Here is a 13346-nt window from a genome sequence, read left to right as displayed (position 1 = left end):
GCAAAATCCTAAAGGTCATTTAGGCCTGCAGCCTTCACACACCCATGTGTGGTTCACTAAATAAAGGCTCCCCTGGCTCAGAGATGAGCCTGGATGAGCTTGTGCACAGAAAAGATGCGCAAGTTTGTTTTTTTTTTTCTGACTAAATGCATCGACTCACTGTGTTCATCAGGGTGAGTTTGTAGTGCAGGAATTTATTGGCTGTCAGGCTGTGAGCATTCAGTCAGAGGCATGGAAACACAGAGAGGGAGTTATCATTTTAAATCATGTTGAAGTAAACATCTCAAATCTCTCACAGAGCCCAACATTCAAGTATATGTAACATTTATTGATCACTGATTCCTGAAATCTGTCTGACTTGGTTAAGAGTGAAAGATTATAGTGACCATGCCACTGCACTTATATACATATACATATAGGCTTCTTATAAATGTGTTGCATCAGCTCTCAAAGATTTCAACTTATAGTCTTCGGTAAACTTCTGGACATCTCCCTGCTCTTAACAGCATGAATTAATATGCAAATAGTCAGCTCTTAATCTAGCCACCTGCCCCCTGTCTTTCGTTATGTAATGTGTGAGAGAAAGAGTGAGGGAGAGGAGAGGATGGATATAACTGTAGAGAATCAAACTCTTGTAAATGATTTTCTTTCAGTAAATGTGTGCCTGTCTTATCCATTGCTGACCTTCTGTTTTGATTCAAACTCCTTTTTACATCATATTACCAATAAGACAAATTATTCTGTTCACACAAATCTGCTTTTTCAGCACTCCCATGTTACAAAAATGAATGTTTAATGCTCAGAGCATTATCAATGTTATTCTCAGTGTCTATACAAAAGTTTTCAATTTCAGGAGAGCCTATAGTTTGAGAGTTGTTTTCTAATTTATGGCACAATCAATCAAAAAAGGTCTTAAAGGAAATGTTTTCTCAATTTGGGGTAAAACTAATGACAATATAATTTCATAAATTTTCATGTGGCTACAGAAAAGGATGCAAAGGTGAATCGCTTTCACCAGCGAGCCCTCTTGATTAACCGATCAACAGCTTAAAGTCCAAGTGTGCATGCGTTAATGTTTGTCTGCCATCTGCAGCCAGGCCCTCCTAACAAGCTCAGCATTGAATCTGTAAGAAATTGGTCACGTTTTTTGCTAAGCTGTAACATGAACAGCAGTATTTGCAAAGCTCTGGCCCACATTTTTGTCACTAATATACAGATGAGTACAAAATTATTAGCCCCCCCTTTGAAATTGTCAGTTTTCCCAAATGTTTCCCTGATACCTGAGAGCACCTTAATGTCATTGTATGTCTTGTACAATGACAGTAAAGAAATCTTAATCTTAATCTTAAAGAATCACTCCCCACTTGGAGAGAGCAATCCACCATTTTATGACAGAGAACTATAGCTTCAAACTTTGAGGTGCTGACCCTCATCTCTGCCACTTTGCACTCAGCTGCACCCATCCCAAAAGCCAGCTGGAAGTCACTGGCTGAAGTACCAACAGACCAACATCATCTTTAAAAAGCAGAGATGCAATTTTGAGGTTGCCAAACCGGAAACCCTCCTTTCTTCAGGTGTGCCTTGAGATCCTGTCCATGAAAAACACAAATAGTATCGTGATAGAGGGCAACTCTGGTGGATGCCCATGAGGAACATGCCTGACATTGTGCCAAGGATGCAGACACAGCGCTTACTTTGGTTGTACAGGGAATGGCTAGCTCATAGCAAGAGCCCAAGCACCCCATATTCCCTCTACATCACCTTGATACCCCTCCTCCAAGTCCACAAAACACATTTAGACTGGATAAGAAGACTCCCACTCTCCCTTAAGAAGCCCTGCAAAGGTAAAGAGCTGGTCCAGTGTCTGAAGTTCAGGACAGAAACAGAGTCCAATAACAAAGCACTACTTGGGTTCAGATCAGGCAACTGTTCCTCCAGTCTCCCTCCTCCAGGTGCCTCTGTCATTGCTCACATGGGCATTGAAACCCCCTCTTAGAAAAGAGTACTGAGGTAATTTCCTTTCCAGGACCCCGACCATAGACTCCAAGAAGGCTGTTCTCCAAACTGCTGTTCAATGCACCAACCACAGTCAGCCTTCCTCTGAATGACCTGACGCTGCAAAGAGACAAAGTTCTTGTTCCTCAGGGTAACTTCAACACACAGTGTTTTGCAGTGAGTTGTTAGTATCCCCGCACGCACCCAGTGCCTCTTCCCTTGGGCGACTCCAGAATAGAAGAGCACCCAGCCCCTCTCCAAGAGTTTGGATCTGTGTGGGGAAAGTAGAGTAAAGGACTGTATCTAGCCGGTAATGCTCCACCTCTCGCAACAACTCCAAGTCCTTCCCCAAGAGAGAGGTGATGTACCAAGCCTTAAAACCAGTCTGTACTGGGTCAGTACACCTAGGTTTCCAGTTTTAACCTACCACCTATTATATAAGGCACCCAACCACCTTGCCTATCCTTAACATGTGGTGGCCTGCATGCAGCTTCATGTTGTTTTTTGGGCTGAGCCAATGGGGGGAAAACTAAGCCACCAGAACCCCCAAGTCTAGCTCCAGGGTGGTGCCCTTTTGTGCCACTTCTGGGGAAGGTTGCTCCTCTTTTTTTGTGGTGATTCGTAAGGCTTGTTAGTCTGGGCTCTCCCCCAGAACAAATTTGCTTTGCAAGATCCTCCTAAGGGCTAATGACCCCAACAACACAGGTCCTGGGCTCACAGGGACTCTCAAACCTCTCCACCATGATGTGGCAGGGATTCTTGGAGAGGATATGGTTCAAGCTTATGATCAGGACACTTCCTGGTTACTTCCCTTATCCTGGCATATGCAACTTGGAGGAGACTTGGTGCAGACCCAGAATTTGCTGGAGAGATTATATATCCAATCTTGCTTATGGATGCCAAAGAATCCCCCCAGATGTCAAACAGGAAATCTTCTCAAAATTCAAGCAGAAAATGTATTCTTGTTTTTCAGAGGATGACGGCAGATGGACAGTCCTCCAGGTATACCTTGATTTGGGGGGTTCCTGAACCATGGCTAATGGATACCTAGATAAAATCCAGGCATCAGCAGCCTCTGGCAAACCCTGGTCAGTATTTACTCCTTTTTACATCACTAACAAAGATTACATAGGTGTACAAAGAAGAATTAATGTGAGATGTTATAATAGGGTGGTAAATAGGCTGAAGAATACACTAGCTGTGGCAAACTATGCATTTGGGTTTTAGGGGCTTTTCTAAATTAAATACAATTGAATTTTGAGTGAGAAACACTGCTGATTCAACTTAGTTTGACCCAAAATTGAGGAAACTCGATTTTCCCTTTGAGCTGGTGATTCACACGAGTGCTCTACTTTCTCCTCCTTACCAGTTGTGTGCACTTTCAAGTAGAGGAGTTCATCATTTAAACAGAGATGAAGCACAGATTGCAAAGAGCGGTAGAAAACTCACTGATTATTCAGGATAATACACATCCCTGCAACTGATGTCAGGTGCAATGGCAAAAAGAAAACAATACACTAACACTTATTTATGAAGAACCACACTTCAATCGTGCTTGAACATCAGATGCCTACATTACCCATAATGCAGCTCATCTGCAGCTAATTTGCCCCAAGCCTCTTTGAATCTTTCACATGTCTTGTTGGATTGAATACATAATGTCTAACACAATTTAGATTAAATAAAAGTGTAACAGTTTATCAGTTCAGAGAAGGTATCAAATAGTTAACTTTGATTTAAAAAAAAAATGACTGCCAACAACTAGGCTGTGCTTTCTAAAAATATACCTGGGACAATCCAAATATTTAAAAAAGCTACTAACAACTATTTAAAAAACACCTGTAAGTAAATTATTATTTTGTATATACAAACGTTGTGCCTGTTGATCAGGGCATTACAGGGTTGAGTTGTTCTTTCAAAAGTTAAAGTTTCAGTTGGTGCTTCTTTGAAGGCTAGTGTGCTGTACCAGAAGTAGCAGGTATGCAGTGGGAAGACAAGTCAAACAGTATCAGGCAAACACACTCATTGGTCGTTCCCACCAAGCAGTCCAGTTCTGCTTGGTATAGCATGGCACACATTTTTGGCATTTCCATATATCAAAAGTTGGAAAGGTTCTCAAAAAAACAAGACAAATTAACCTGTACCCTCTCACTTTTTGGGGGGGTTTGCGTACTGACTATACAGAATCAAACAGGACCACCTGGTGGAAACGCAGCTTCAGTGTCAGATGTTTAGGGGTTTTATCCAACTGGGTTACACTTAAATCACTGACTTTTTTTAAAAAAAAGTCTGAGACTATTTAAAGTTTCACTATCATTCATTAAAACTTTTCAAATGGCCCTCAAACAAGTATATCAGGCAGCATCTCACTCGTCTGTTATTTTTTATTTAAGTGTCTCCGACTAGGAAAGCCTCATTGAGATTAAGAGTTTCTTTTTACAAAAGTGTATCTGCTATAAAGGGCAAGAGCACATTTAACAAGTTACTCAGATGAAACTCAAACCAAGACAGTTCAACCTGGGCTCTTCATCAAAGCATCTTTAATATGAGCAAAAGTTTCAAACACAAACATAAATTGTGTAAAAGTTTGAACAGCATGGTTGTTTCACATCTGTGCTTGCATTTCATCTATGTTAACAGTTTGTGCATATTACAATGCAGGAGCATAAATACTATAGGATATGATAATACGATTAAAGAAGGATCATTTTAAGAAGTATCATATGGTCAAAATGGGCCTCTGTAGTTAAAATAGATTGAAAATCAAAAATAAAACATAATAAGGAAGATTAAACTGCTGTTTTTAAAATCCATTTATATTTTATGTTTATGTTTTTGGAGTTATTTGTTTTGGTATTACTTCTAGAGGCAGGGGATCAGAGTTTACAACACAATTCAACTGATTAGACAGGAACGCATGTCACCCATACACAATTTCTGTGGAAGTTTGATTGAAAAGTTGAGCCAGGAAATTTAGAAAGCTTATAAAAGAAGACTAACTGTTCATTCAAATACAACCATGGATGTATAGTACTTCATTAGAGTCAGGGTCTGGGCATTATAGGTACAAAGCATAAAACTGGGAATATTAGCAACATCTAACAGTGATATCATTGATGCAATGCTCACGTCTGGCAGTAACTGTGGCAACCAGTTGAATTATTTTTTTGTTTTTGTTTTTCTGTTATTTGGTCTCTTCTGTGGTACAGAAGAAACATGCAAGATGCAAAAATCCAAGAAGGTGGGACACTCGCCTTTCCTTTTCATGACCAAAGTAGTTTTTGTGAAATAATTTGGTTACTGTGTGCAAAGTAAAAAATGTAAGCATTCCAAATAAAAGTAGGATGTTTGGAAAACCTGTGTTAAAAATTACTTACTCTGCTCAACAGTATAATTCATGGAAGAAAATAAAGTTTTATTTGGGGCTATAATTTTTGCCCTCATCTGCCACTGAGAGTTATTCTGACTACTTAACAATCAGCCAGACAGTGACACACCTTTACTTTTATCAGAGAGCTTCCTTAAATATTTCTCAAAATATGATTAAGAAGTTATAATGAATATTTTTAGAGGACATAAAATTTGGCTGACACCACAGAGGGAGCACCTTTCATGTGAAATGATGCACCTGTTCAGATGAAGAAGTGATACTGCCACCTGGTGGGAGAAAGATGAACTTTCCTTTTAATGCAGCAGATGATTCCTGAAGCTTCCAGAAAGTCGATCTTAAGAAAAACAAGAAACAGCTTGAGGATTTCTGACAAAGGATTTTTTTATTTGACATGAAAGACACCCAATGACAGTGACAGTGTTTTTGTCAAGTAAGACATGTTGTTAGAAGTTATCGCACCATTGACTTGCTCAAAACGCCTCTGCTGCAGCTCGACAATGCATAGTGAACAGACAGTTGTTGAGGTATACATTGTGGGCCCTTGAGTTTGCTTTTTGTGTTTAAGATCCTAATTTTGATGACCTCACAGGTACATTTGACATTTTGTGCTTAGAATAACTTTGGAGGCTTTAAATGTGCATTATTCCGCACAGCATCACAACTTGATGACAAGAAATAAATATAAAAAGGAAATGGCTGATATATGGAGTTGAATCGTCCATGTTGAGAGGTTTTCATCAGACCTCAGAGCTGATGAATGATGAAAGAAAATAGTTAAAGAACTGAGTAATGATGAGATGGTCAAAAAAGAATGACTTCTTTTCACACATAAAGGGCATCCAGGAAGAATCGCTCTTTGATATGACATTGGAGGACAAAGTCTGTCAACTTTCCCTTATGAAATAGCACCAATGTCTATTAAAAAATCTGGAAGGCCAACATGAAATTATAAAACTTTATTAAAACTTGTCGGAGTGAAACAGTAGCAACAGAGCAGTTATTATCACACAATGTAGCTCAGAAGCTTCATGTATTTTTTCATGAGTAACTCAAATATACTGGCATTCAGTGCCTGCCACTGAATCAGGAAGTGGTTTATTGACGTGCTGCTTCTAAATCAAACCAGGCGTCTGCAGAAGAATTGTGCAGTTTAAAAGAAAGATTACATCAGAAAAATATCAATGAATCCCTATAAAATATATCTGATTCCAATTTTGTATGGACAAATTTCAAATACAGTGGAGACGACATAAAAAAGAAAGAATGTTTCAATAATCTGGGATCATTTTCTTACAAAAGACAAACCTTGTTGCACCAGAAAAAGCCAAATATCACTTACACACACACACATACACTCCCTCATGGACACACGCACTCTGAAAATGATATTGGGAAAGTGCACATTGTTCCTGCCAAAATAATCTGAAACCTTTTTTTGTCTCTTTTGCAATGTGATAAATTAACAATGCAGAAAAATCCTGTCAAGTATGAAAGATCAGTCAAGTTTTTTTTTATATGGACAATGTTCATATCCATGTACACATTAACACCAGTAATACAGTATTTGACCTCTAAAGTACAGTATACAGACAATAGCCTTACCCTCATTTATGACCTCCTCTTTCTTTTAAAGGAGGATTTGCCATTTTTAAATCACGGGTTGCTAACTGATTGTTGCTCATTCCTACTTTTGTTTCATTTTCTAACTTTTATTGACATTCAGAAAGAATTAGGTTTTATGTTTATGATGAAATGAGAAAGGCATGACTGAAAAGTCTTTGAAAAAGAACAAAATAACCCCCCTTCCTTTAAAAAAAAACATCATATGAACGTGCCTTAAGCTAAGTCCTGATGTGACAAATGGAGAAATAATTACAACTGGAAATAAAAGATAATGCATTAAAAGCACTGAAGTTCCACAGGTTTAGTAAGGCAAAGTTTTGTCCTCTTTCTTGGTGCTTTGCTTGTAGGAAATTCAACAGTCCATCTTATGAATGTCACAATGGTTCAAAAAAAGGCACTGACTTGCCCTCACATTAGATCAAGCCAGAAAAATTTTTATTATCCTGTCAAACTAAACAAACAAACAAAAAAAACTAACTTACTTGATCCTGCTTTCCCTCCTTTTTTGTGTATACTTTCTACACAAAAGGAGATAAAGATTTCTCTGTTTTGGTGAACTCTCTAATAATCAGGCCACTTTTAATATCTTGAAAAGACTCTGAGCTGACGTGATCTGCTCACAAAAATCAACTGATATGTTTAAGAGGTCTGTAAGGAGCAAAAAAGTAGACCTGAAGCTGATATTCTTCTCAGCTGATATAAATGAAAAATAAGGAGCTGGATGTTAATATCACCTGCATATTAAATTTGCATGCACACCTAAACGCTTTAACTCTCCTTCTTAATGTTGGTGCTTTTCAAACTTTATTAGTACTTCACAATTAAAAGAAGGAACTACCTACTGGACCCACTCTTACTCAAACTGATCACCTTTAACATCCAGGTTTTTATGATGACAAGTCTTTTTTTTCTCCCACACTAACTGATAATTCAAGAGTGCTGTTTGTAGGATGTTTTGGGACTTTTGATTGCCAGCAGCATGTCTGCAGCAAGATACCATATCTGATAGGAGGCGTGAGCCACCATGCACCATGTGAGAAGGTGATATGTTAGGTTTGCCTCTTGCTGGTGGCACTTTTTAATACTGATGGGGACTTTCTCTGGTGAAAGCAGCATACATGAGGCAGGAGGTGGACTCAGAGGTGCGAGGACTTAAAGTGCAAGAGGGGAAAAGTTCAAGCTCCCCTCAGCAGTTCCAGTGCACCATCCTGCCTTTGAGAAACAAGGGAAGGGAAGTTTGGTGAGAATGAAAAAACAAGCACACAAAGATGAATGGATAAAAACTAAGGAATGGAAGGAGGGAGGATTTTTTCTTTGATTTGAGTTTGCTAGTAAAAATGTCTCTAAAAAACATGGAGAAGTATGATGCACATAGAGGATGATGATGCTTCCTCCAGCTGATAGATCTAAAACAGAGGAGACAAAGTTTCCTACCCCCCCATTAGTAATCTGGTGAACCTGGTCTGCAGTGATTGAGCAACTGGAAGCAAAGAAGGATCAGTTTGTGAGAGGGGAGCATGAGTCACTGCTCTCACATTTCCACAATGTTTGGTGATTTTTAAACGTGTCTGACGTTTAACACTGGGGTCACTTCTGAACACGTTCTCATGTCCGTCTGTGCTCAGAGCCCGGCTCAGTTTTCTGCATCAGTTCAGGAGGGCGTTCACATGTTGTAGGCCACGTAGATGGGGTCCAGTTGGTCTGCCAGGAACGAGTCCCGCAGGTGCATCCTTTGCTTCTCTCCTCTGGAGTTTATAGGGATCACCCCAGGGTCCACGATGACAACCACCCCGACAATGAGGTGGTGCTCCTCCAGGACCACGTTGGTGACCAGGGGAACCAGGTCCAAGGCCTCCTGCTCTGAGCCGGCCAGCTCCGCCACCACCACAAGCAGGTTGGTCCACGTAAACACAGCACTGAGGAGGGAGAAGAGCTCAGTCTTAACTGGGGTCATTTCTAAGTGAGTGTGTCAAGAAAATGTTGTATTTTAACAATATGTTTCTTATATCATATTTGAAGTTAGAATTATTGAAGTTAAATAGCTTGCAAAAAATGACTTGTTTTTAGCTACACCTGGTTGAAATGTGTTTCTGTACTTAAACTTTTTATCACAGTATATTTTCACAAATATCTGTACTTGTGCTCAATAATGTATTTCTGCTTATTCTAACTGCAGATTATGAAAATGGAAAGGAAAAAACTCACCTCTCCGCAATGCTGCGGTGTGCTCGGGACACAGATGTCTCAATGTCGATGGGATGATAGCGTAAGCCCCTCAATTCCAGTGTTTCATCAAGAGAGCCCACAACAAACAGGGCATCATGACGATCTGTGGAAGTAAGAAGAAAAGCGATTAAAAATTATCCAAAATATGCGCTTGCTTCAATTTTGTAGTCCTTTTTATTTTTCAGGTATTTAACTAAGTTGTTCTGCCATAAATCTACCCTGCTTACTGATTACTAAAGTCCTCTCACCTCCGCTTGCATCCAGCAGCTCCGTCCTCTTGATGAAGCCCAGGTAACCGGTCCTTGCCCACAGAGTTTGGGGCTCCCCAAAGCTGAGTCTGGTGTTAAAATGATCCGCCTGCAGGCTCTCCTCCCCGTAGATGGTGTAGTAGCCGCTGGCACTGTGAAGGCTGTTTACCCAGATCTAAATGAAGATAAACAGATGAGATGAATAAAGTCTCCAAAGTTTTCACTGTAAATATAACATCAACAATTACAGACAGATTCATCAATTGCCGCCTCCTTTTAAACACTTGTCAGTCAACGTGATGCTTAATCATCAGGGGAGGGTTAAAATATGAATGTTTAAATGTCAGTAAACCTTAAACCTCTCTGCAAACTCACCTCCCCAAGATGTGAATCACCCAGTGGGCCTCTGGTCTCAGGGTTGACGATGATGACCCTGACTCCTGGCAGGATCTTTGAGGACAACAGAACACAAAAATGTATCTTTAATGATAAAACAACTACTTATCACTCATCTCTTTGTCTGTAACTAGTGTGACATCACACAAATTACCTCTTATACATCAACAATCAATACTTATAGTTAAGGCAAGGCAAAGTATCTTCATAGCTTTAAAGATATATTAAGATTTAAGGCAAGTCATTAATGTTTATAACAATATACTGTATGATGATTTTACCAGGCCTACAGCTCAATAAAAAGACTTTTTGCTGTAAGAACCACTAGTGGTAATATGCATATTTACGACAAGACAATCTGTGGGAACCACCATTTTGTTTGTCTTATTTTATTTAAGCATTATTCAAACATACTATTACAAAGTTGTTGTTTTTTTTTTTTTTGTTAATAAACCCATTAGTAATGTTATGGTTTTCTTGGATATGGACAAGCTGATATGCAGCTGGCTGTTGATAAATGTGCCTGTGTGACATCTGTCTTTTGTCCATGTGGAATGGACTTAGTTATTACTTTCGTTCAGTGATTTTTTACAGAAAGAAATAATTTATTGAGATATAAATCCTGTTTTGCCATTTGCCATTAACAATATCAACAAGTGATTTTGGTCCACATCATCCATCCCTACTTACAGTGCCTGACTCCATTAGAGGAAGACTCTGTGGCGCTCCTCGCTCCACCAACCTCACCCTGAGAGACACAGAAAAACACATCAAACATTCTGTTTGCTTAGATGAATACAGTTAAGTCAATCAGTTTCCGGTCTTACCTGTCATGCCGTAGAGACTTCATGTCAACATAGACAGTGGAGGGGTCTGGACCAGCAGTGCCCTGACAGAGAGGAAAAACAAAGACATTTTGTTTCAAGATTTTGGCAACTTTAGTTATTCAGTGATGGTATTATTTGTTGGAAATATTTAGCGGGGAAAATATCATGTCACATAATTTAAGTACCATATCTATTATGAGGAAAAAAAATACAGATCTTAAATAAAATAACTGTTTGAAAATAAAATCTTCTCACAGCTGGAGGAAGTTTGGATGAAAAAGCATCATGAGTTTCTTTTATTACTCCTACTCAGAAGACACATCAAGGTGAACAAACGGTTGGAGGTTATGTAGTTTAAATGTAATCAATCATTACCATTACTATGCAGCTGCCCAAAACTCAAATCCCACTGGCATGAAGTCCATTTGTGTTTATAAAGTATTTCAAATCTTGATTCCATTTGATGTTCAAACAATATATTTTGGTGCCATAGCACTAAATATTCAATTTACAGCAGACAAATATCTAATGGGAATATTACTTGTGGGAGGGAAGGAAGTCCTGACCAGGAAGTGGGTATTAACCACATGCTCCAACACTTGGAGACTGGTTAAAAACCGCTCATGAAATTTTCATCACAGAGAGACTAACATTTTCTATGATCCAACAGTATGAGAAATGTAAGTGACTATGGTCAAAATGGATCCAATACATTTCATCACTGAGACCAGACTTGCTCTGACAACACGTTATAGATTGTCATTTATACTGGACTACCAAAAAGATTATAAATGTGATAAATGAGTAAGTGTGACATCTTCTGATCAGATGTTTAGAGTTTATTTTAAGTAAAATGGAAGAAAGAACAATAGCAGGAAGAACATGTAATGTTGAGACATGACTTGATGCACCCATAAGTAACGTTTGTATCATACTGCATCAGCGTGAATCTGATGTGAAGGGATTTTTGCAAGTATTCTTTGGATACTGGACTATATGTGATATTCCTGATAATAATAACTATTCCACCGTTAGCCCTATCTCCCAATAGTACAGAATCCTTTAAAAAATTTCTGGATCCAGACGGTGATCTGGATCACTCCCAAAATCTAATCAGTTCTTCCTTATGCCATTTCTGACATTTCCTGAAAATGTCATCGAAACTCCACAACTTTTTGAGTTATGTTACTAACAAACTAACAAACAAACTAACCAATGAACAAACCCACCCAATCACATAACCTCCTTGGCGGAGGTAATAATAATAATAGTGATAATAATAATAATAATAATAACTTGTGGATTTAAAGTGCATGACTAAAAAAGTTCATTTTCAAACACCACAGAGAATGAGTGAAAAAGGAGAACATAAGATCCTGATGAAAACGGGGCTATTGTTTTTGAACTGACCTGTAGGCCGATGGCCAGGTTGACCCTAGATCCAAAGGCGGTGCTGACAGCACGTGGCGACAGGCCGAGATCCTTGAAGAGCTTTGAAAAGGACTGACTGAGAGCAAGGCGAGGACGTTCCTCTGCTACTACCACACAGCTCCGCACACATGACAGATTCAGACCCCGGGCCTGGAGACACACACAGATAGTAATTCACGGTCCAGTGTGAAATGAACCTGAACATGAACATAGTGGTAGTGGAAACTTTAAAAATATGGTCACTAAACCACAAACATAAGTTTTAAACAGACACAAACCTCCATGTGCTGTCCACAATCCCTGTTAGTTTTATAAGGAATAAAATTAGTGTCACATCAGTGTGCTGTGTGGTCTACTTTGTATGGCCTGAAAGTCATTACTTACAGCCTAGAGAACAGACCAGTCATTCTGCCTAGTAACCGAATTTGACATGGCCCCATGTTTAATGTTTACTGATTAATACCTAAACATCTTACTTCATTGTTCTCATTATACATTGAATTATTTGATGTCCTGGTGGTCAACTAAGGTATGGACCATGATCTACAGTTTCCATCATCAAAGACAGAAATAACAGAGCCATATTTAAAAGAGGAACCACATATGTCAGGATTATTTACGGAGTGTCTGAGTATGACTCTGACCTTCAGCATCTCTGTTTGGGTGCCCAGGCCTTTAGTGCAGAGCTCCATGACAGAGTAGGAGCAGAAGGTGTCTCTGATCTTGTACTGGCTGAGCGTGCTCAACCACAGAGGCAGCGAGCACTCCAGCTCCAGGGGAGGGATAAGGATGGACTGGTGACCTGAGTAAACACTGAGATGATAACATATATTTGAATAAGCAAGTGACAATAAAGGCCAGCCAGCATGTATGAAATATGGTTTTTAGTGTGTTTGTGATGGTGCAGTACCTGGAGAGGCACCACAGGACGAAGCCCAGGCCACAGTACGGGTCCAGGCAGATGGCTATTTGGCGTGAGGAGTAGAGCTCACACTGCAGCTTGATGGAGCGGCACAGAGTACTGATTGCAGCATGAGACATCTGATAGGAAAGAGACAAAGACTTTCAGACAAAGACTATGTGCATTCATCAGACCATCACTAAAACAGCAGATTCATCAAAAGCTTTGGTGCTGTGAGCAAGATGTACCCGAATACTGTTCATGGCCCGCACAAGGTAACTGTCAAATGTGGGAACTGTAATAAAATC

The 13346-nt window shown here is 39.4% G+C and overlaps 1 protein-coding gene across 2 annotated transcripts in view; it reads right to left on the bottom strand.

The window, feature by feature from the left end:
- Positions 1-6327: 6327 nt before the first annotated feature.
- dip2ba (disco-interacting protein 2 homolog Ba) overlaps positions 6328-13346 on the bottom strand; it is a 59637-nt gene continuing 52618 nt past the window's right edge. For both annotated transcript variants that reach the window (XM_041798873.1, XM_041798874.1), the window contains 9 exons: positions 13048-13178; positions 12782-12950; positions 12117-12287; positions 10707-10768; positions 10570-10627; positions 9859-9933; positions 9484-9658; positions 9215-9338; positions 6328-8925 (listed from right to left, as the gene is read on the bottom strand). In XM_041798873.1, coding sequence (XP_041654807.1) covers positions 8673-8925; positions 9215-9338; positions 9484-9658; positions 9859-9933; positions 10570-10627; positions 10707-10768; positions 12117-12287; positions 12782-12950; positions 13048-13178 — 1218 coding nt within the window. In that variant the 3' untranslated portion in view covers positions 6328-8672. The remainder of the gene's footprint in view (positions 8926-9214; positions 9339-9483; positions 9659-9858; positions 9934-10569; positions 10628-10706; positions 10769-12116; positions 12288-12781; positions 12951-13047; positions 13179-13346) is intronic.

This window comes from Cheilinus undulatus, linkage group 11 (assembly GCF_018320785.1).
Source record: "Cheilinus undulatus linkage group 11, ASM1832078v1, whole genome shotgun sequence".
Classification (NCBI taxonomy): Eukaryota; Metazoa; Chordata; class Actinopteri; order Labriformes; family Labridae; genus Cheilinus; species Cheilinus undulatus.
Note: the sequence above shows the minus strand (reverse complement) of the source record. Positions and strands in the feature narration are given on the sequence as shown.